At 41.4% G+C, this 23,327-nt stretch overlaps 1 protein-coding gene across 7 annotated transcripts in view; it reads right to left on the reverse strand.

Moving 5' to 3' along the window:
• syne1a (spectrin repeat containing, nuclear envelope 1a) overlaps positions 1–23,327 on the reverse strand; it is a 197,484-nt gene that overhangs the window by 114,680 nt on the left and 59,477 nt on the right. For all 7 annotated transcript variants that reach the window (XM_088089591.1, XM_088089588.1, XM_088089595.1 and 4 more), the window contains 17 exons: positions 22,671–22,853; positions 22,449–22,550; positions 22,008–22,211; positions 21,082–21,289; positions 20,318–20,430; positions 19,594–19,799; positions 19,349–19,510; positions 18,888–19,167; positions 18,465–18,637; positions 16,457–16,766; positions 16,144–16,308; positions 13,503–13,862; positions 11,827–11,963; positions 7,422–7,599; positions 2,859–3,041; positions 1,635–1,778; positions 163–318 (listed from right to left, as the gene is read on the reverse strand). In XM_088089591.1, coding sequence (XP_087945717.1) covers positions 163–318; positions 1,635–1,778; positions 2,859–3,041; positions 7,422–7,599; positions 11,827–11,963; positions 13,503–13,862; positions 16,144–16,308; positions 16,457–16,766; positions 18,465–18,637; positions 18,888–19,167; positions 19,349–19,510; positions 19,594–19,799; positions 20,318–20,430; positions 21,082–21,289; positions 22,008–22,211; positions 22,449–22,550; positions 22,671–22,853 — 3,264 coding nt within the window. The remainder of the gene's footprint in view (positions 1–162; positions 319–1,634; positions 1,779–2,858; positions 3,042–7,421; positions 7,600–11,826; positions 11,964–13,502; positions 13,863–16,143; positions 16,309–16,456; positions 16,767–18,464; positions 18,638–18,887; positions 19,168–19,348; positions 19,511–19,593; positions 19,800–20,317; positions 20,431–21,081; positions 21,290–22,007; positions 22,212–22,448; positions 22,551–22,670; positions 22,854–23,327) is intronic.

Consider the following 23,327-nt stretch of genomic DNA (forward strand, 5'->3'; position numbering starts at 1 on the left):
GGCAATCTCCATAGATAAAACGCAATGAGTCTTACTTTCAAGTGATTAGAGACTAAAGAAAACATACTTATTATATTATTCAATTTTCTGCCAATGTATCCACCTAAATCTTACACACAGGACCCAGAACAAGAGATGGGCACAGGGTGGGGGCAGTGTTACCTTGGTTAAATTGCTGAGGGCTAGGTACTGTGCCGACAGCTGGGATACACGGTGGACGAAGCCCTTGCCGGCTGCTTGTCCCTCCCAGAGACGATGAGCTCTTTCCCTGAGCCTGCCCAGCTCTGCCTCCCGACCAGACATTTCCTCCAGAACACACTGGGCCAGTATGAAACATGAGTAGGAGGAGATGGAAATGAAGAAATAAAAGGTGAAGGAGCAATAGGATGTGGGTAAGCACAGTTGGGAGGGAGAAGAAACGGAGCACATTGGAGAGGATGGTTGCGCGTAAGCACCGGGGTCGAGGGGAAAATGAAATGACAGAAAACATGAAAGCAATGACAGAGAAGGGAGGTAAGAAAGGCACAGAGGAGGGATACAGGGTTGGGTTAACATGTCACAAGAAAAGACAGAGCAACAAGAGCACATCAAAATACATGGATAAAGACAGCAGGAAAGAACATCATAAAAAAACAACAGCATCAGCAGTATTTTCTTTTGATGTTCATATTTAAATGCTGTTATCCGGTTAGACACCACAGAAGGAGACATGCCTGATAAAAAAAAACTGCCAAGGAGGGGGGTATATATGTGAAAAGGTAAAGAGGATTTTGCCAACACAGGTTCAGACACTGAAGCCCGCATGTTTTGAATTGTACTTGAGGTGCTGGGGGAAGAAATGTAATTGCTTGCAGGGGCCAGACAAAAGGCGATGAGGAGTGGGCGACAGAGTAAATACAAAAATAGCAACAACGATAAGGGCAGAGCTTTGAGATGGGCTTGATATATTTTTTTCTCTATTGTCAATTTTATCTTTTTAAGGCTCCGTGCCTCTCTTCCTTTTTTGTCTCTGCCAGACACGGCAGAGTCTGTTATCGCATCCTGAAAAGGGCCTTTTAGCCACGCAGCGCTTCAGCTGTGACAGAAGGAGAATTAATTAGATTTCTGGACTTTTCCTCTGACTATTGTGTCAAGACGCTGCTCTATTTTGATCCGGTGGTGCTCGACAAATGTAATTAGGTACCCTCTCTTTTCCCAGCTGATTTGAGATTGGACTTTAGGGATGCATATCTGATGGAGAGCTACAACTATTTAGTATCCTTGGAAAATCTACTTAATATTCAATTCATGGTGTAACGGCAGGGTTTACTTGAGTGAAGGGGGGAAATGAGAGCGCGTCAGTAATAGCGGCAGAGAAGAGAAATATAAAAGGCGCGCTCTCAGGATGACATAATGCAATTAAACAGGAAATGGATCCTATATTTTGGAAACATATTGCTCAAGGAGTCGCAATAAAACGCTGTAAAAGCTTAGAGGGACCAATGAATAACCACAAGAATAATAGGAGTAAGGTAATTTGAAGAAAGCTGTGATATTCAGCTTTTAGGAATTAGAAATATGCTGATTAAAGAACCTCAGACAAAACTGAGTCAGTCGTAACTGTGTAAGGAGCATTACTATGGACTCCACAATACCTGTAGTTTGCTGAGCTCCTGTTTCTTGGCTGGAAGGTCATGTAGCCGAGCACTGCTCTCCTGAACTCTGACCTCTGTGCTGTTCAGCCAGTCCTGCAGAGGCTCAGCACTGGCCTCAAACTCCGTCATCTGGGACTGCAGGTTCTGGAAATGCGAAATTATCTTGTCAAAAACAAATAGAGATGTTCTCATACTAAATATATCTGCCATTATGGACACATCTCAGTTTACTGGGTGAAGTTAAATTGAATTATTTATTCATTATACTCTCACATCAGAACTAAAATGCATATCAAATCCAAAAAGATATCTCTGTGTATACTCAAATCTGTCCTTAGACAATAATATACCACAAAAATGGTACACAACATGAAAACAAATACGTACTTTATCCAAATACCAGGGAGTATTTGCATTCATTTAAACATCTAAACCATGCAATTAAAGTAATACCTCAACCCCAAAATGGTCATTTCTCTATCAGTTACTCACTCTTTGTTGCACTGAATTAGTGTAAAAAACTTTTTGCTCGCATGCCTCTACTGTCAATGATGACTCCAAAAACAGTCATTTGGCTGCATTTAATGCTCGATTTTTCCTTAACACTTACATTTTTCTGAAAACATTAGTATGTAAAATTGAACTGAACGTGATATTCATTAATGCTCTTTGCAAAGCCAGACCTCATTGACAAAAACAGCAATTTTACCCCTGAACACGTGAGCCACTGGTCTACCACTGTCTCTATCTGTGATTTCTGTGTTTTTGTGTGACATTGGTGAATCCAAACTAACACTTAAAAATACCAAAGTCACACAGTAACAGTGAGGTTAAAATTACCACTGAAAATGTATTCTGGCTTTGAAGAGAGCACAGGTGAGTTTCACTCTCAGCTCAGTTCCCTGTCGCAAAAGGACTGTCTGTTTGGGAAGCACTGAGCATTGGACTGGATTATAGTTGTGTAAGAGTTGGTAAACTGATATTTTGATATGGTTTTGCTGTTTGGAATTTACGCTCATACCATGGATGTACACAAGAAAAAAAATCCTTTATAAATTCAAGGTAATGTCAAATATGTATTTGATTCACAAATGCTCATTTGGGTGGTGAAGCATTCCTTTACCGTTTATTTAATTGTATATCTCTCTAGGATCTTCATTGTCTTTTTCAGGGGAGACCTTAACCAAAAAAGCAGCATCCAAACAAAAATGTATGTTAACCAACCTTGAGTGCATCCTCCCTCATCTGCAGGTTATTCATCAGACTCTTCCAGTCTTCGCGGGCGTTCACCACCTTGGCCTTGATTCCCTCCACTCTGTCTTTGGACACCACAGCCATCAGCAGCTCCCCACTGGCTCCTACTGTACTCAGCCTGGCCTGGCCATGCTCTCTGTCACTCAAGAACTCCTGTGGGAATACACAGACAAAGACAACAGGACTGTGACTATTTAACACAAACACAAAGGAAGGAGAGTGTGAAAGTGACAGGAGGGGAAAAAAATGGACAATCCCAGACTTCTTTTTGTTTTCTACTTCTGATACAATAGTTGATGAGTAGCTGACATCCATATGGCCATTCTCTATATGGCCAAAAGATTTTCTTTCCGGCTCCCAAGATCTCACTTTACATCATCAAAAGCAGTAATTAGACCGAGCCATTACTAATTCCAAATGCGTGGGTAGAAGGAGGGGGTTGACCCAGGGAGGCAATCACCGATGAGGACAGTACAGCTGAAATGTGTTGGTTTTTACATAGCTCCTCCGTACCCACCCACAGAAAATGTACACACACCCACACACACCCCCTCCCTCTCAGAGCTGAGTCGATGACAGTAGCGCAGCAGGGACCACTCCACCATCTGTGCAGTCAGCACATCACTTACACACACCACAGCTTCAGCCTCCTCACACACACACACACATTTGGTAAAGTACAGCCGCACACAAGCAAAAGTCTGTGCCTTTCTTCATCGCTGTGTCTCTTTATTTTCTCTCTCTGGTCTCCGTTTATTCACTGTATTTGTTTCACACTTACTATCATTCTGCCCCTGCCATTGTAACGTACACCACCAATTAAGCGTGACACAATGGATGCCCCCGCCCCTCCCACGTTGGCCCTCCTGGAGGTCAGCCATGTGGAAACATTGTTCCACATTCCTCACCGAGTCAATAATAAATAAAACATGCTCCACCTCTGTGTTCTTCTCTCCTTCACTGCTATATACTCTATGATGTGTCCTCTCATCCTAAAGGGCACACTAGAAACTTCTAAAGAAAAAAAACACATAAAAACTCCTTTACTTTCCTCCTTTGAAATGCTTTTTGAAAAATTATCTCTTCGAGTACCCTCTTAATGGTCTTTGACACTCTGAACTTTCTCTTTATGTGACTGCTGTTGATTAATATCTTCAGTTTCATGTGAACTACCCGCACTAAATAAAAAGAGTAGGAGTCAAATTAATTCTGCACTTTATGAGTGTAGTATCACTATTTATAGTCTCCACTCAAAAATGTGTTTTTTTTCTTCTGTTTATGTCCCCTATTAAGTCTTACCTTAACCCTGACTTGTATCTGTGCAAAATGTGTCACTTGAGAGGTGTTTACACATTTCTCTACTCAGGGAGAGGATGTCTGTGAAATTCCCTAAAATCTGAGTTGTCCACCAAATGTCCACAATCTGCCCCCTCCGCCCCTCGGCCTGGAAGTGCAAGTCCTTAAGAAAATGCTTGGTTAGCATTTAGCAAGCTTTTACACATGTTCTTAAAAGACAGGCAGTTAGGGTACTGTTAAGAGTTACATCTCATTACTTATAAGGTGAACCACATCTTCATGTATGTGAATTACTGCTACATTACCGCCTCATAATTGTGCACCACAAAGGCAGGCTGCGGGTGATGCTCGTGGTTTGTAGGGGCGTGCCTGCAGCTTTACACGTCTGATGTCTCAGAGGGAACAGACTTCGACACAGCACAGCGAGCAGAGTTAGCATTAACGGAGTGATAGTCTTGACAGCGAAGATGGTAGACAGTGCAGTTTTTGGATGTAAACTGGAGCTTCTTTCACTTTCTACCAAAAAAAAAACCCCACTTCATATCAGATATGACTGTATTTTTCACAAACACTAATACTGTGTAGGCCAATAACAGTTATCCTACATGCTAACAAACAATATAAACATAAGATGCTAACTGAGGTTACCCTTCTGATACATCAGCCAGACAACGATTTTGGTGCAGAACAGACTCCTTGTGAGTCTCAGTCTGGCTAAATCTATCCGATGTGTCAAGAGGTGTACGCTGCAGCCACATTTTATTTTTACTGTACACGACACGCCTACTATGAACCATGCACACCACGACCACAAGACAAATCCACTAATGCAACAGTTAGTTGAACTCTGCTACATAATGACTTGTAGTGACTATAAATGAGGTCAAATATAGATAATTAACTTTATCCATTTACTTTGTTCATTATACATGAAGACATGACTTAGCTTGTAAGTAATGAAATGTAACCTCCTGACACTAATCCTAACCTTAACCATTTCGCTTTTAACCTAACACTTCATATCTGGCTGAATGCTAACTTAGCATTTTCTTCAGGGTTCCTGCTTCAAGATGGAAAGGAGCTGATTGTGGACTGATCAGCGAGTCATGTAGCTGGCGTGTGGGTCACATAGCTGCTCCAGCAGCAGCTATTCCTACTTAAATGTTTCCTCTAACCCCAGTGCTAGCCATCTTGATGCTTTTTCACCAGTAAACCAAACGCAAGAAGAGAAAGCAGAGAGCGAAACTAACTGCAAGCAAATTTCTCTGTAAGGGAAACTAGATGTTTTTTTTAGTAGTTTTTAAAAGTATTATGTGGGAAAACCACATTAAACAAACATTAGTGTGAGCATTGTAAAATGTGCCTGAAGAGGGACTTTAAGCTCAGCTCAAAGCAGTAATGATAATTCCTTGGTGGTAATGGACATGGTCAGGTGTCTGAGAGGTAATTAACTGTCTGGTGCTGGGATGTGGGGACTACCTTAACCGACAAGCACCTGACTCCTGGCCAGGGCCCTGGGGTGCTCTAAAGAGGCTGCCAGACTGTTACACCTGCCAGTTTCTCAGAGACAGACACAGAGTCTTCTCAGAAAGAGAGACACACAGATATTTTGTGAAGAGAATGGCACAGAGACCCTGCTGTGGAGCTTTCTCTTATCCCTGTTGGCAATGTGCCTACATTCAGCTTACGCAGCCTACGGCAGGTCCCGCCACTCGAACAAGCCCACCAGAGGACACTCAACAGTGGGCATGTCAATACAGACATCCCCTTGAGCGCTCTCCCATTGAAGGAGGATTGATTCTTCAACTATTACATCATTTCACTTTCAGCAATTTCCTTTGTGGTAGCAATCTTTGCTTTGCCTTCCCAATCCATGCAAATAAATCAACAGCTAGCACTAGTCTGTGACTGTGGATTTAGATCATTCCCAAGCGTATGATGATTTAAAGCCTCTCAAGCGGCAGCAGCAGCAGCACAAAGGTGGAAAAACACAAAAAGGCTTATGACAAGAAGATTGCTGATTTCATTCCCTCAACAGGCTGAATAATTCTGGTTTATGTAGTTGAATAAATTACACTCCACTATCAACAGCTACTTGCACTGAAATTATTGCTGCCTCACTGGAGCTAGTTTATGGGCAATAGTGTAAGACTATATGACCATTCTGGTTGGATGCGAGAGTATGAATAAGTATTATTATCTGTCCCACATCCTAAGTTATTAAAATTTTAGGTCTTTCTAAAAAGGCTGGATCGGAGGTAATATTCGGTGACATTCAAATAAATATCAGTTCTACTACTTTCTATCCACAAAATTTAATCTGTGTATTTGCTGTTCTGTGTCTGGTAGGTCCATCCTGGGAAAACTTCTCTAGTGCACATGAGGTGATGCACTTTATAAATTTATTTCCAGTAACAATGACAAGAAAGAGCAGTAACAGCTGAATAGGCTAAACAAAAGTGTGATTTCCAGGTGATACCTGCAACCTGCAGTGTAAAGCTGCAGCGATTAATCAATTAATTGATTATTAAATTAATCACCAACTAATCTGATCATTAAAAAATCACTTTGAGTACTTTGATTCTCTGATTCAGGCTTTTTAAATGTGATTTTTTTTTTTGGTTTCTCTACTCTTCAAGGACAGTATATTGCATGTTTTGTAGTTGTGGATAAAACAAGACATTTGAGGATGTCAATTTGGGCTTTGGGGAACACCAATCCGTATCTTTCACCATTTGCTGACATTTTATAGACCAATGGTTCCCAAATGGTCCAGGTTTCTCTTTAGTCATTATTTAATGGACCACACGTTATAAATTACCACATATTCAATTTCATTTCACAAAATGTTAACAGCACGTTGGCTTAGTTAGATCACAAAGAAATAAAACATACTGCTAGAATAAAAAGCAACAGCACTTGCAAATAAAAGCTCTTTGCTGTCAAGTTAGTGTACTTCATGTTAAAGCGGAAAAAAAATTGACACGTTTACAAATCACTTGCAGTCAATTCAGAATGGACCCGCAGTTGGGAACTACTGTTATAGACCAAACAACCAATTGATTAATCTAGAGAGTAATTGTAATTTAAAATAATCATTGGTAGCAACCCTACTGCAAAAACACCATTGTGAGACTGTACATGACCACAATTTTATGTCAGCAATGTTTTAAGAGCATGGCAAGAATTAAACAGATGCCTACTCTAAATAAGAGTAGAGAGAAAGACATCTCTTACTTGGATCCTCTGCAGAGCGGTGGAGGCCTCGGCTACACTCTGTGGCACATCAAAGCATTTGGCGGTGCTGATTTTGGCATTGACCAACCACTGCTGGAAGTCCCTCAAAGCTGCACGGAACCTCTGCTCCAACAAGCGCTCTTTATTTTGACACTCCCTGGATGCACGAAGACTGAGACTGGGGGGACAAGAGAGGAGTTAAGGACTGATTTAACATGTTTACAGGTTTAAATCCATAATCAGAAATGAACAAAGAAAGAAGGAGGTTACAACCAGAGGAAGTGTTTGCTGTCTACCGCCCATGTGCTCATCAAAACAAAGAGCATACATGTGCAGATGCTCAGATACTGTACATGCTGTCCTCACATTGTGGAGGAGGAGAAAGGGAAGCCTGTGAGATGAGCTAGAGTGAGAAACAGGCAGGTGGAGAAATGGCAAACTGGGTGAAGTGGAAGCAATGAGCGTTGGGGTAAAGATGGAGAGTGGGGGATGGTGGTAAGGGGTATTGCGTGGGAGGGGGTTGAGAGGCAACATATGAGTGGGGCAATAGTTCACAGCGGTGACAAGATGGAGAGAACAAGGGTTGACAGATTGATGCTGCAAGAAAAAGGGCGAGACGGAAAGGATATGGTGGGGATACAGTATGTGGGGGAGAATTTACACTGAAGGGTGATGATAATGTATATTACAGTGGATTTTAGTGGGTCTATTTATCACATGCTGAGGATTTCTGTTGTTGTTCATGTATTTTTGTATATAGTATAAAAATGATTTAAACAGACATGTTGAATAAAACTGAAATGTAAAATGTGTAAGTTACTCTTTTAGTGAGATTTTTGTTTCTTTTTGGCCCTTTCGGTCTCCCTCTGTAAAAGTTCTTCTTCTCTATCCTCTGATTCATTAAGGTATCCCTTCTTGACCACAATGAATGCAATTTCATTGTTGCTGTCATAATCACTCAGTTTTTTCTGTATTTTCTTACAACTGTTGTTCTCTAATACAGTGCAGGGCACTGTTATATGTTATATGTTACGTCCAATAAGACTGATATTGATTTTTTTTAAGGTAGTCCCTTTTGAAAGTGGTTAAAATACATTTTGCTGAACTATCACTTTAATGTAGACTTAACCCTTTAAAACCTGAAGTAGCATTGCTTTCACATGCTGCTTTCAGACGCCTGAAAGCAGCACTGGGGATATCAGAAGTACTGAAACCTTTGAAACCTTTGCAAATTGGTGTGATTTCTTTAAAAAACACGGGAAAAAAATACAATGAGCAACTTCGTAAGAAAAGTTCTAAACATTGCAAGAATTAGTATATTAAGACAATTTTTTTTAAAAGCTAGGGAAAACTATATTAATAGTTTCTTATCATAATTACATGTTACAGATTTATTATGATTTGTAAGCACTTTTCCAGATCATTTCCTTTTTAAAAAGTTATTTATATATCTATTATTATATTTTACAAAATTTCAAGTATACTAATTTCTTGCTAATTTTTGGGTAATTTCGTGTTATTTTCATTTTCCCCACATTTTTGAAAGAAATCCAGCCCATTTCCTAAGGTTTCAAAGAGTCATAATGATGTTTGATTCAGGTGGATATGTTGGTCTCTAGTGACTGTTCATTGGAAATTGAATCCCACTTCCCCAAGGAAATCCTTTCGAATGGAGGCAATGTTGGCCTAAGATAGAATGAGTTGACAATTCTGTCTTATATCGGGCAAAACATGATTCGTAATGATGTGTTCGTAACAACACTTTTTTTTTGGAAACTCCCACCCCATGGTTTGACAGGATTGGTTCGTCAGGTTTGTCATGTAACAAACCCTTAAAATCCCTGTTTTTGAGAGTCATTGATACACTGCAGTTCAAGGGGGGAAATGCTTAGCCATGGCACTTTTAATTCATGATTGTAGCATACAAAAAACACTGTACAGACAATTCACAAGATTAAAACTTGATTTTCACCAGAGGGGGTCTTAAATTACAAAAACAACGTTTACAGTTAATAGTACGCGAAATCCTAATATGCATAAAACCCAAATGAGGAAGATTGAGGACAACAAAAGAAAAGAGTCACTGGGTTTTGTACATACTGGGGCAGGGAGTGAAGGTTAAAGGGGGGAGTCTGGAAGAAGTAATGGAAAGGATGACAGCAGGGAAACAAGGTGCACAGCTGTTAAAGCAAGGGTTACGCTCCAAAGGGGGCATGAAAAAACAAGGTAAAAACACACACAACCTTCTACCGACACACACTTTATTGCACACACACACTCACAAACACCCTTGAGTTTTAATGATGCGATGAGAGCATGAAAGGGTAGTACAGTGGGGATGGCATGAGAGTGTAGGAAGCACTTTTTTTCTGCTGTGACAGACAAAATCTGGTACATGCTATGTAGAGGGAGTAACTTCTTTTTCCTCCTCTATCTCCTCTCTTCTGGCTCTTTTTTTCACTCCTTCTCTCTCCTTGCTCTTCTCTCTGCAGTGCTTAATGCAGGACAGGTGCAAGGAGTACACAGGCCAAGTCTATTACAGACTAAAAAGCAGAGTGAATGAGGAAGGGTGCTGTTTTTGCCAACTGACAGCCAAAGCCAATTACCCGCCAACAAGTTGACCTCAATCAGGTTGTTTGCCAATAAATGTTAGTCACAGTGCTTTATCACACTACCCTGCAATATCTCAAAAAGTTACAATCATGCAAATTAAGTAGATAATTTGCGCTCTTGTAGACGTTCATATTTGTGTATGCATGTGTTGAATATGTGTTGTGTGCATGCAATATCTCAAAAAGTTGCATCCATACAAATTAATTTTTGCTACTGTTGGAGTTCATAATTGTGTATGCATGTGTTGTGAATATGTATGTTGTGTGCATGCATGTTCTTTTGTATGCACTGCTGCTCTTTTGGATAGGCACTGCATTGTGAGTTCACAAACAAGTGCTAAATGAATACTGGGCTCACTCGTGGGCCCAAAAGCTGGCAATTAAGAGCCCAGTAAATAGACTGAGGCATGCAATATATTAGCACAGAAAAAACACAACATTCAAATGTATCTGATTTCCCTCAAAGCACACTCAGCCTAGCATAAAAACAGACAACAGACAAAACTAAACAGACACAGCGAACAAGAGGAGGTGAAGGGAAAGGTAGTGAAATGTCGCATAGCAACTGGTGGCTCTGGTGCTCTCTGTCACCTTTTGCCTTCGACTGGTTGACACACGTGTCACAACTCTGTGTGTGAGATGGCCACACACACACACACACACACACACACACACACACACACACACACACACACACACACACACACACACACACACACACATTACACTCTCTAATACAAAGAAGCTTGTAAATCTGAGCACTAACCCTGCCCAATCAAGACATGTAAGGGCTGATTTTGAGGGAGAGTTCTGCTCTTCTTTTGTTGTGGTTCTGGTGCTGTGTTATGAAATGAATGAGTGTGTTTATGCATGATCTATTTTGTGCATTTTTCAGTCTTATCATATGCAAGACACTTTCCACATTGGGCTTATAACAGGGCTCAGCACTACAAGGTGAGCTACTGGGAGTCCCCCATCTGTTTCATTACAGAGTCACGTCTGTTAATCAAAGGTATACATAAAATTAAAATATACAGCTATAGGTAAAGTAGAATAGTTTGTCAATTTAATGTTTAGAGTGGATTTTTACTTAATTTAGAACAAAAAATGACCACTTAAAGTGACTTCTAACTAGCTTGTAATGTATTATATCTGCTTATCTCTATACTTCAGGAATTACATTACTTCACTTAAAGCCCTCAAATGGCCACTCAGAGTTACTTATTATCACATTATAATATATTTTAAATGACTTAAATGTATTACAGCTATAAGAATTATAATACACCATGGTCCTTGCAAGTGACTGACTATCAGTTATGATTATTATGATACTTGACCTTGTAACTCATTGTAAAATGCTTCAGTATGTATGATTATTGTTAAACAGCTGTATGAATATATATGAGTGCTTTTAACTGTAATTAAACAGTGCTACAGGCAGACTGTAACTCATTATCAGTAGGTTTATAATGCATTACAGACACGGGGACTATGGAGAGTGTTACCGCAGTCTACCACAATGTTATCAAAGATATATTATGTGTTCAATATTAGGATATGACAAATCTGCGCTCATTAAAAGCAATAATTTACTGCTAAGCATTGAATTGACAAAATTCAGTGATAACACAGCAGCATTTGATCATCATGATACAATTCCACTAAAAGTCCATAAATGGCAATATAAAGTTATCACCCAGACTCAGCCAAGAAATCTGTTTCATTTTAAATCTGAAGAATAAAAACAAACAAACACACACTGTGCATTAAAGCAGAAAGACTCCTCTCACCTGTTGTGCTGTTTAATGAGTGCGGTGACCCGGTCTGACTGTGAGCCCAGGTCTCTGGAGTATCGCACCAGGTCGTTCAGTTGGCCTTTCAACTTCTCTGCCATCGGCTCGGCGCTCTGCAAGCCCTCCAGTATGTCCTAAACAACACAAAACACACACCAGCTGGCTAAGTGTGTGTGTGTGTGTGTGTGTGTGTGTGTGTGTGTGTGTGTGTGTGTGTGTGTGTGTGTGTGTGTGTCAAGAAGAGACAAGCACCCAACGGATCTGCATGACACCCTTCAATAAGTGCACTCGCATTCCTATTCACACCCTGGCTTCGTCTTTTTAGGTCTTCTCACATTCACACACACACAAACACGCTCCAACACATACTCACAGAGCTGCTTGTACAATAGCATTTCTGTTCTTCGCGGAGTGTGGCAGGAAGGAGCTGTGGATAACGTTCTCCCGCTCTCCTCAGCACGCCTCACATTCTGCACTCACACAGTCATGAAATCCTGTCCCATGAAATATGTACAAGCTCACTCTCCCTCTCTGACTCTCGCTCGCTCGTTCTCTGTCTGACGTATGACCAATAAACAACCCTTCCTCCCTCCCTGTTCTCCTGGACTCGTTGCTCTCCACTCCCTCTCCTCCTCCTATCGTTCTACTACTTTCTCTTCCCTCCTCTCTCCTCTTTCTCTCTCTCTCTCTCCCTCCTCCCACTCCTCGCACTCATTCCCCCTAACACATTTTTTTCCTCCTTCTCACTCTCTCACGCTCTCTCCCGGTGGAATTCAGCTGTCAGCCCTCACAGATGCGGGACTGGTTCAAACGAACACAAACGAGTGCGCAACGAAAACAAGGCTGGACACAGGAAACGGGCTGGAGGAGGAGAGAGAGAAGCAGAGGAGGGGGAAGACTCCTCCTCTGTTCTTTGACAGCCCCAAATTGAGAAAAAACAGAGAAAGGCATGGCCGAAGGCGCCCGGGGAGGTGTATGAGGGTGTGCGTGCTGGCATGGCCTTGACAATACAGAGAAATTGTCACACTGTAAACATCCTGTGGAGGTTAGAAACAGAGCAGCAGGGGAGGTGAGGAGCAAGAGCATCTAAGAAACATCCCCAGCAGCCGGGAAAGACATTACTGTACACTTCAGTTCAAACAAGTCAGAGTGGAGAAAGGGGGAAAGAGGAACTGAAAGAAGGAATGTTTGGGAGGGAGCGATAGTGAAACATAATGGCGAAAATAAACAAAAGGGGGAGGGGTAGAAGGGACAGAATGAGGAGAAAACAAGGGAAACTGATGGGATTGTAGCTGTCACTCCTTCGTCATCCCAGCAAAGCTGATTTACAAACTAATCTGTTTTTGGGATTTACAAATAGAATGGATAATTACTGACGGAGACAGCATAGCCGGATGCAGAGGATGTATGTCTGCACAGTGTGTGTGTGTGTGTGTGTGTGTGTGTGTGTGTGTCTGTGGGTACTTTCTATTAAACAATGCTAATCACCTTCTCTAAAATTAACGTGCTGCACAGTAGCCACTGTCAGCTTCATGCACATCATCATGCGCCAGCCCAAATCTCAGCGGAACAGAAGAATTTTTATTATTCATAATTTTTTGAATAAACTATTGTGTGCAGATGAACAGTGAATAATTTAAACAGCCATTTATTTAAATCTCATGCCACTATACCTTAGCCAGCTGCCATCCCTCCACTGCTTCCTCGCCGTTGCTCCGCCCTTCAGCTTTAATCAACTCCTGGCTCCACCCCCTCAGCTGTCCATCAAACTCTTTCAACTCGTCCTCCAGCTGGGCGGTCAGACGGTCGTATTCCTCCTCTGAGGTTGCAGCGGCAGCAAGGGCCCCTTCCAGGCCATCCCTGGCCCTCAGTGCGGCCCCCTCCCACTGCTCCAGAGCCTGGGACAGCGCCCCCAGCTGTCGGTCCATGGCTTCACAGCCACCAGCTGCTGTGTGCTCCGCCGTGGACGCTGCACTCCGACGCACCCGGCTGAGGCGCTCTCTGCCCTCCAGTAGCCAACACTCCACACGTTCCTGAGGAGATGGGGAGGGTAGATGGGAGACAAAGTTGCTACGGAAACTGTGGCTACGGAAACTGCAGCCTCCGATTCTATTTAAAGCTGCCTGCATAGATTTCTTCTGTCTCTTGCTCCGTCACTTTCCATCGCTATCTCTTTGATTCTTGTTTTGTAGCATCACTTCTGATGTCCTGTATTTTCATTTGCTATCTCAGTATTCTCTCACTATTTCTATATCTCATCCTCTGCCTCCATCCCCCTCCGCCTCCGTCTCTCATTCTGTGTGCACAGGTAGCACTTGGAAGGCAGAGGCAGTGAAAAGCAAACACTTGAGTGCGATGTGATATCATTGAGCTAATGGAGGGATTAAAATGGGAAAAATGGCAGCCAATCATTTCTGTATGTGAATAGAAGGATATGAACATTAACCTTGAGTCCATGAATGGGAAATGAAAATGGTACAGCTAGCTTGTGGATACAACAAATTATATTTCCTCTTCTTCTGAAGTGCTTCACACCACGGCTCTGCAAACACGCATTTATGATGTGATAATTAGGTCCCGAGTGTGAAATTTAAGTGCAATTCAATATCTCCTGACATATTTTCTCTTCACTGCAATTGCAGAATTATTAAGCAAAGAAAAGCTTAGGCATTAATTGCACTGCTCTTTCACTTTTTTTTTTTTTTTTTTTTTTTTTACTGCACAGTAATGGACCAACTTAGTGGCAGTTAAATGCGCCAGGAGAGATTGAGATATTTGGCTGCGATATGGGAACAAACCGAGGACCAATTCCAATTCCCTACATAGTTTGCTCTCCTTCATAGCAGGAGTCCATTAAAATTAGATGGGTTCAGATAATTCAGCAATCAGTTACCTTAGCAACAGATAATGCCTTTAAACTGCGTCTAGCTTCACCCACACAAACAACACTGCCTTGAGGCATGCCGATGAATTAAACTGACAGTGGTGTTAATTCAGAGAGACATCGCTTATGGTTATGATAACAGTAAAAACAGATACTGTACCATCTCTCTGGGCTGAATAATTATTCTGATGTACATCTATGATGTGGAATACTAATGTATATAGGGGTAATATTATTCCTATACACATATATGTTATTAAAATGTTAAAATTACCTCAGCACCATCTTACAAAATGGTCAGCAAATAAATATGGTCTAAAGCAAATAAAATTAAGAATAACCAATAAACTTTAGCAAAAAGCTTTAAGTGCTCACAAAATGTTAACATCTACAGTTCCATGAAAACTAATAAAGATTGTGTTAGAAAAGCTGCTAAATAGAACTTATGATAAAAATGTTTTTTTAATGTAATTTGTAATTTACTGTACTAATGAGGTCAGTTGCTATATTGACACCTTGCTAACATCAAGACCGTCACTAAAAAATCTTGGTTTCCTATTTGACCAAAATTTGAACTTCAAATCTCATATTTTTAACACATTCAGTCATGTTTTTCCCAGAAATATTGCAAAAATCAAACCATTACTATCAGCACAGAAACCCTTGTGCACACCTTTATCTTTTCTTCTTCATACTGTTGCAACTCGCTCTTCACTTGTATTACACCTCTATAGCTCCACTTCAAATGTTAAACATTTTAAAATTTTACAGACTACTCACAAGGGTTTGCGTGCCCTGATCTCTGCATATATAGCAAAAATGTTGAGCCCCTATTGCACCAGTCGGCAACTTTGATTACCTGACCAAGGCCTCCTATCTATTCCCTGTCCCTTCTGTAAATCCAGAGGTAAACATACTTTTTTTTTTGTTGCTCCCAAACTCTGGAACAGCGGTACTGAATCTGTGTTTCGCTCCTTAAAAAAAGAATTTCTATAGGTTGGCCTTTTATAAATTCTCTCTGTACTGTATATCATTAGTTCTGTTTATTTTGGTCATGCAACTCTTGTCTATGTATTGTGAATATGTGTGTGTAAGTATGTGTATAAATGTGTGTTTGCATTTTTGTGTGTGTATCTTATCTTAATGTAACGCACTTTGTAACTGTATGTTTCAAAAGGTGCTATATAAATAAAATTATGATTATTATTAATAAAATAATGCCACACCTTTGCTCACTCTACATCACAATAGGCTTGTCACCTGTCAGATGTGGCACACAATCATTTGTCAACATATGGATCAGGATTTTTTTTCCCCGGTTTTGTCACATTTGGAGTTTGTGTCTTGACAAAAGTGCATACAAAGAAAACAAAAGGAGTGACAGCCTGCACCAATGAAGGGATTCTTTGTATGTTGACACCCCGTCTTACCCTCACTTCTGACAGTTTCTTTTTGATGGAGGCAGAGTCTCCTGATGTATCAGACCAATGATGTAGCTCCTCTCCAGCAGTCATCAGCCAATCAGTGAGCTCTCTGACTGCCTCCAGGTATTCTTGGTGTTCCAACACCACAGCCTGCGCCAGACGCACTCTCTCCTAAAGATAAAGGACACAAATAGTCAACAATCACTCTAACACAGTAATGGACCTACTCAGTAGTTTTTAATATTAATAAAATTAGTTTCAGGAGTTTTAATGGTTTTTGTTTGTTTTTTTATTAAATACACCAAAATTAACATTGTACCTCCACCAAGGCTGTGAGGTCATCGAACTGCACCTGCAGCTGTGTACGGGCACCGTGATTAAAACCTGCATCGGCAGTCTTCTTGAACAGCTCTCTGGCTTTTTCTTCCAGGCTGGACAGCGCCACCTGGTGGTCTTCCAGATCAGCCAGTAGGGCTCTGAGTCTCTCCAGCTGGGAGGCCTTTTCTCTGGGTCCTGGTTGAGGGGTGAGAGGGGCACACACCTCCCTCTCTACAGCCTCCATCCAGCACCGCAGCTGGGCAGCACTCTCCAGGTATCCTCCCCACTGTGACACGGTCCACTCCAGTCGACTGCAGGGAAGACAGTAAATCTGTGTTAGTCTGTGAGTGGCACATTTTGAATGAACAGAGAAAACCTAAATAAATATGAAGGGTATCCAACATGAGGGAACGTTTTTTAAACCTGCTTAAAAAAACAAAGATTCCATTTAAAGCTGTAACAATGACACAGTTAAGAGGATGTTAAACTTTTACTGATTTGAATGCTTTGATCTGCAGGTGATATCAAGGACACAATGTGCAGATGTTCTTATTGACAATACAAAAAAATAGCAAAAGAGCCTTTATGTACACATCTTCATTTACAGTGTATGGAAACTTCTTTAGAAATATTTAAAAGTTGCACTCATTGATTCCTCTCGGTCATTTCAAAGCACTGATTCAAGGATTTTTGTATATTATCACCTTCATGCCTGTGTCAGGGTGTATTTAAGCTGTTCTTTTTTAAATTGTTAATAGTTGTCCCTGTTTTCCTGTTTTACTTATGGTTCACTCAAAGAATTTGTCAAAGTACTTTTTTGATTTTTCTTTGTAGTAATTTCATGTCATGTGTTTAGTTTTTTATATTGCATATGTCAAAGTACTTTTTTAGTTTTTTGTGTGGTAATATCGTGTCATGTATTTAGTGTTTTATATTGTTTGTGTTGCATATTTGATTATGTATTTTTGTTCTGTAATTCATGTTGCTGCTTGTCTTGGCCTGGACACTCTAGGTTAAATAAAATAAATAAAAATGAAATGTATACAAATGTGTACGAAAAATGTAACCTTTTTTAGAGTAATCTAACACATATTGACATTTTTTAACAAACATATATATAATGTGGTAACTTTAAACACATAATTTTGAAACCTATAATCTGAAAATACAATGTTCAAGACAAACCTATTGTGTACCTTTTCTCTGCCATACAGGTACAGTATGTATTTCATATCCATGCTGTGGCCAAGAAATCTAAATAGTCTGTAATACTGGCTTAGTGCCTTTATCCCCTTTATCCCCTGGTTCAAACACACAGGCGCAGATACACACCCATAATTTTCCCTGCCATCTGTTACCCCTGCATGCTCAAATAACGCCAGTATCCCCACACTCACACACACCTCTACCTCACCTGCTACCCCTCGCCTCCTGTTATCCCTTTCCCCTTAAAACACAAACACACCCCATGTGTGACCCACTGTTTGCCATCCACCACTTAGTCCCTAATGAGATCAATTTTTTTCTAGGAGGGGCCATAATTGCGCAATTAAACACATACACACAACTGAAGCATGTGCATGCTGCCATGCACGCACACCAACAGAAATGTGCACATTAAATCAGATACATCAATCACAGTTACCAAATGAGACAAATATTTCTCATTATGTATTTAACCTAATGGTAATTAATGGCATTGAGACATCAATCTATCATGATGAAAATAACCTGTTCCCAAGAGAGGAGATTTGTTGGCATACAGGTAAATGGCCTCTAAAATGTCCAGGGGTAAATATTTTTATGGTGCATTAAAAAAAAGAACAATTGAACGAAAATTTCTTTACAGTTCACTACAGTTTGCCTGCTTTCTGTATATGCATTTAAATTATGATGAATAATAAGTTAAAGGCAGGACCATTTCTTTAAAAATTATGACGCATAACTGCACACATGGAAATTAATCCAAAAACTATATTTCAGGTGATGGAACGAGGTGAGTAGTCTACCTGTGGCAGCTCATTGCAGTCACAAGCAGTGTGGCCCAAGCATCCTCCACTTCCTGTAGCTGGGAGCGAACCACTTCCTGTCCAGCGGCTCCATAGCTCCGCAGGGCCAACTCACCCTTACCAAGGGCCATATTCAGCTTGACCTCCCCCTCCCCCTTCAAAAGCAGGATGTCCTGTGCAAACAGAGAGAGGTCAGCATGAACTGGTTTAAAGTTTCTCAAGCAAACAGCCCCCTCTTGTGTTTACTAGAACAACTGTAGACTATATTAGAAGTCTATCCCCCCCAAAAGCTCTAGAGTAATTCACATAGTAAAAACAATACAAATGCGTGCATTCTTAAATATTCACAACTTTGTTTATTGTATATGATATTTAATGGAAATTACAGAGAGCTAAAGACTACTAGCCAAAACCCCCTCTTACCTGCACAGTCTCGAGCCTCTGCTCTAGCTGCTCTTTGGTCCCCATGGTGCTGTCTACTGTACCCAGTCTCTCCTGGATCTCCTCCAGCCAGGCCCAAACCCCTTGGAGGGTCTCTCCAAAGGCCTGGCTCTCTTGGCAGCCCCGCAGCTTCTCTCTGGCTGCCTTGAGCAGGGCCTGGTGCTCCATCTGGAGCTGGCCTGTCACTCTGACCTCTGCTCCTGACCCCCGACCTGCTTCAGACAGAGCCTGAGCCTCCTGGCTGAGACGCTCGATGGAGTCCCTTGCATAAGACAGCGATATGTTATTGTTAAGAGTATTTAAAAGCCCACGCTCTGTAACATATGGCCTCATACACCCACACACCCACACACACACACACACACACACACACACACACACACACACACACACACACACACACACACACACACACACACACACATATATATATATATACGCACCTTCTTTCAAACAGTTCCTTATGAAGGTTTTCCATCCTCTCCAGCTCCTCTGTGGTGTCTGGGGCTACTTGCTGGCACTCTGCCCCAAGAACAGGCTCTCTCTTGAGGCTGACATCCATCTGCTTCAGCCAGTTTCTTACACCCTCCACACAGTCATTAAACCTGGAGAGAAGAGCAGAGGCATATTTCAGTTCAATTCAAATTCCTTTGCATAAACACACAACGCAACAGGAGTGATGACTTACTCTTTCAGAAGGTCAATGCTCTCTTCCAAGTCTTGTTGGCTCTGAGAGCAGCTGTCCAGATAGTTCCTCCACTCTCTCTGGCAGGAGGAGAGATGCTCTTGAACTTGTGCTGCTCCAGCTTTAGACAGGTGGAGCTGCAGCCTCTCCGCTTCCTCACAAACCTGAGAGAGACGCTCCTCACCCTCTGATGTCTGCTCGACTGAAACCTGTGGATGTTGAAGATAAAAACTGATATATCCTAGCACATTTTTTTAAAGATTATTTTTAGGGCTTTTTGCTTCATTCACAGGACAGCTTAAGAGTGACAGGAAAGGGGAGTGAGTGTGTGGGGATGACATGCAGCAAAGGGCGACAGGTTGAAATCAAACCCGGGCCGCAGCTAAGGACATGAGACACACGCTCTACCGGGTGAGCTACAGGTTGTACCCTGTCCTAGCACATCTAAGAAATAAAGAGCCATGCTTATGATGGCCTCTTTCTAGAAGATAATACAGTAAACTGTGTGGAAAATATAAAATGAATTGTTACTCTAATTAAATTATTACCTTCTTTAATCTGTTAACTTTATTATAATAACAATATAAGATAATTGTTATGTTTCAGAATTTGATAGCATGTTAGTATCAACAAGTGGAAAACTGAGAAACCTGAATATGCTTTTAGTTCACTGAAAAATCCTGATAACTGCACCATGAAAAATACAATGTATGAAATAAACAAGTACCTTTAGCCTTTGCAACTTTGCTCCGAGGACGGCAACATCTCCTGACTGGTTTGAACAGTCTTTCAGCTCCAACTTCAGATCTGTCAGCCAAGAGTGGAAGTTTTGGACGAGCTCTGCTTTGAGAAACAGAGAGGACAGGTGAGCTAAAAGCAAACTAAATATATGGCGACAAGTTGAGAAAAAACAGTGTGTGGTAAAATAAGGCAGAGAAGCATTAAAAGTGAAGGAACCCGAAGGAGGGGAGCGAGAGCAGGCGATGTGTTGAGGCAGATGGAAAGTGTGGGCGTGTCCACGCTGTGCAGCGCTGGGTTGCCTTGGCAACAAGCCCAAAACGACTCTCGAGAGAGCAGATGTGACGAGAGCAACATTACTCTCCGAGGCACAGGTGTGTGTCTGAGCAATGAGAGCGCACCGGTGTACCAGACAGTGTGTGTCAATGGAGTGTGGGTTGTAGTGGGCGGATTGAGTGTGCTCTGGGGAAAATGTAGGATAATCAACACGAAATCTGTTGCACCACTAACAGGAACAAATGACATTGCATCATGTAGTTGTGCACTGTTTGATTGGGTGATTATGTGATTTTAAGTGCTATTAAAATATATAGTTCTCCTTATAAGCGAAGAAGTTATAGTGGCTGTTACTTTGACATAAAAAACATGATGTATTTGATGAAGGTAAAGAACATAAAAGCTCTCTAGAAGATAGTTAAATAAACCATAACACTGCATAAAATCCAAACTAAGTTACACCTTTATATTTCTTACCGTTGAAGTGGAGCTGTAGCCCATCCTGCAGGCTGCCCCTGGTTTTGGCACAGCGCTGGGCAACAGCCTCTGTTCGTTTAGCAATGGAGGTGAGGTCAGAGGAGAGGCATGACAGCTCCTGAGAGGGATGAGACCTGCACAGGGCACTCAGAGCATCTCTAGCCGAGTCCATGTCTGCCCTCTGTTGCTGCACAATGCTCTGCAGGTCCTATAAATGAAAAATAGTGAGAAATAAGAAGACAAAGCTTCGTTTATATATTCATAATTTGGGGTTATATGGTGGTGGAGAGGGTAGAGACAGTGACACGTACTGTATCCACCTTCCAGGTGTGGCCTAATGCTGCCAGCTTATAGGATGCTGTTATGAAGCTGAGTCTGAACTCTGACCTCCTAAAGAAGGTCATACATGAGGACAGATGTTCACCTTCAGGGAACAAATGGGTATCATGTAAAATTCTTCTTATCATGATGCCTCACTGTATGTCTGTATAGGCATTTGAAGGGTATTAAACCCAAGGTGAGTTCTCAGCATTCAATCTTAAAGGGACAGTTCACCTTAAAATCAAATATACACATCTGTCCTCTTACCTGTAGTGTTATTTATAAATCTAGATTGTTTTGGTGTGAGTTGCCAAGTGTCAGAGATTTCAGCCATAGAGATGTCTGCCTTCTCTCCAATATAAACTAAACTGAATTACACTCGGTTTATGGTGATCAAAGCACCACAAAAGAAAAATTTAATAAAACCAACACCAGTGTCTCTTTCCAGAAATCATGACCTGGTAACTGGTATGACCTGGTAGCAGCAGACTGTGTGGTTATTTGAAGTGTAAATATTGTTGTATGTTTAGTCGTTTTATTATTGTTATTATTATTATTATTATTATTATTATTGCATCACATGGAAGGAAATAATATTGTCATACCTTAACTGTGCCAATGTCTTCAGGAGAAGTAGCTTCAGTAAGGTCTGATAAAGAACCCTCAACTGCCACCAGCCGCTCGGCCATCTGGGACATGAGGTCCTCAAGTCGCTGCTTCTGGAAACTGAAGTAGGTCAGAGTGTGTTTGGCCTGGTTGTACACCTCCTGCGCATGGGCCATTTTCTTCCTCAGGTCTGACTCTAGCACCTGGTTCAATGAAGACATTTAGCAACATTATACAAAATCCCAAATAAACAGCATGCAAACAGTGTGCTTTTCATGTCCCTTTTATGTGTTTAGTCTTTGTGGTTTTATTTTCTGCATCATTTTGAGTTTTGTAATAGCATATTAAATTCCTGGTGTAAACGACAATGGGAAAAATATAATTGTGCTTTAATAATTTTAGCAAAATCCTCCTGAATTTGTCCTCCCCACCATATTCACCTGCATTTGCAATGGTGTTTCCTGCAGCTTGGCTCGCTCCTTCAGCTCCGTCACTCTTTCCTGCAAGGCGTCCAGTCTCTGCTCCCTCTTCTCAACCTCAGCCTGTAGATCAAAGTATCAGATACTTCAGTTAAATCACACCCGCTATGAACTCACACTGAATATTACACCATCATCATCATTCACACACTTTTTCATGCAGCCTGTCCAGTGCGCTCTGACCTGAAAGGTGGCGAGATGGGCCTCTGTCTGCTCTTTATCACTGAGACTGGAAACACTGTCGGTGAGATCAGCGATGGAGGTGGCGGCCCACTGGTTAATGTCCTGCTCCAGTGACTTGAGGTCGTCCCACAGCGCCACACAGTAGCCCAGTCTCTCTGTGTTGGTTTGTATTCTCTCTGAGACCTGAAGGAGCACACACCAGAAGTGTTTCTGAGTACTGAACAGAATACATCTCAATCAACAGGAGAGGAAGGATCTCTCTCCGTCTTTGTGTTTAGTTTTCTCTCTCTGTAACAAGGGACAGTGTGCTTTACCGGGAGATGGGAGGAAAACAAGATTTAATTGGTTTGACAGATGTGGGGATGAAAAGTGTGTGTGAGAGAGAGGCAGAACGGCAGATAACGTGTCTAGACACGTTTATATTTCTGTCTCATTTGTGACAGCTGAGCAGTCAACGAAATCCCTCAAGAGGAAAAAATGGAAAAATGGAAAAACATAAATAAATATCATTAAAAGCAAAGCAGTGCAAGTGTTTGGCAGAGCTGTTATGAGGAAGTCATAATTGATTTTTTTTCCATAGTCAAAAAAACAACACCACAAATATCCCCATACTGCTCAAAGTCATTATCATGTTTGAGCTCCAGAAAGAATTCATTG

This window comes from Plectropomus leopardus, chromosome 16, assembly GCF_026936395.1.
Source record: "Plectropomus leopardus strain MGB_pleo_1.0 chromosome 16, ASM2693639v1, whole genome shotgun sequence".
In the NCBI taxonomy this organism is placed as follows: domain Eukaryota; kingdom Metazoa; phylum Chordata; class Actinopteri; order Perciformes; family Serranidae; genus Plectropomus; species Plectropomus leopardus.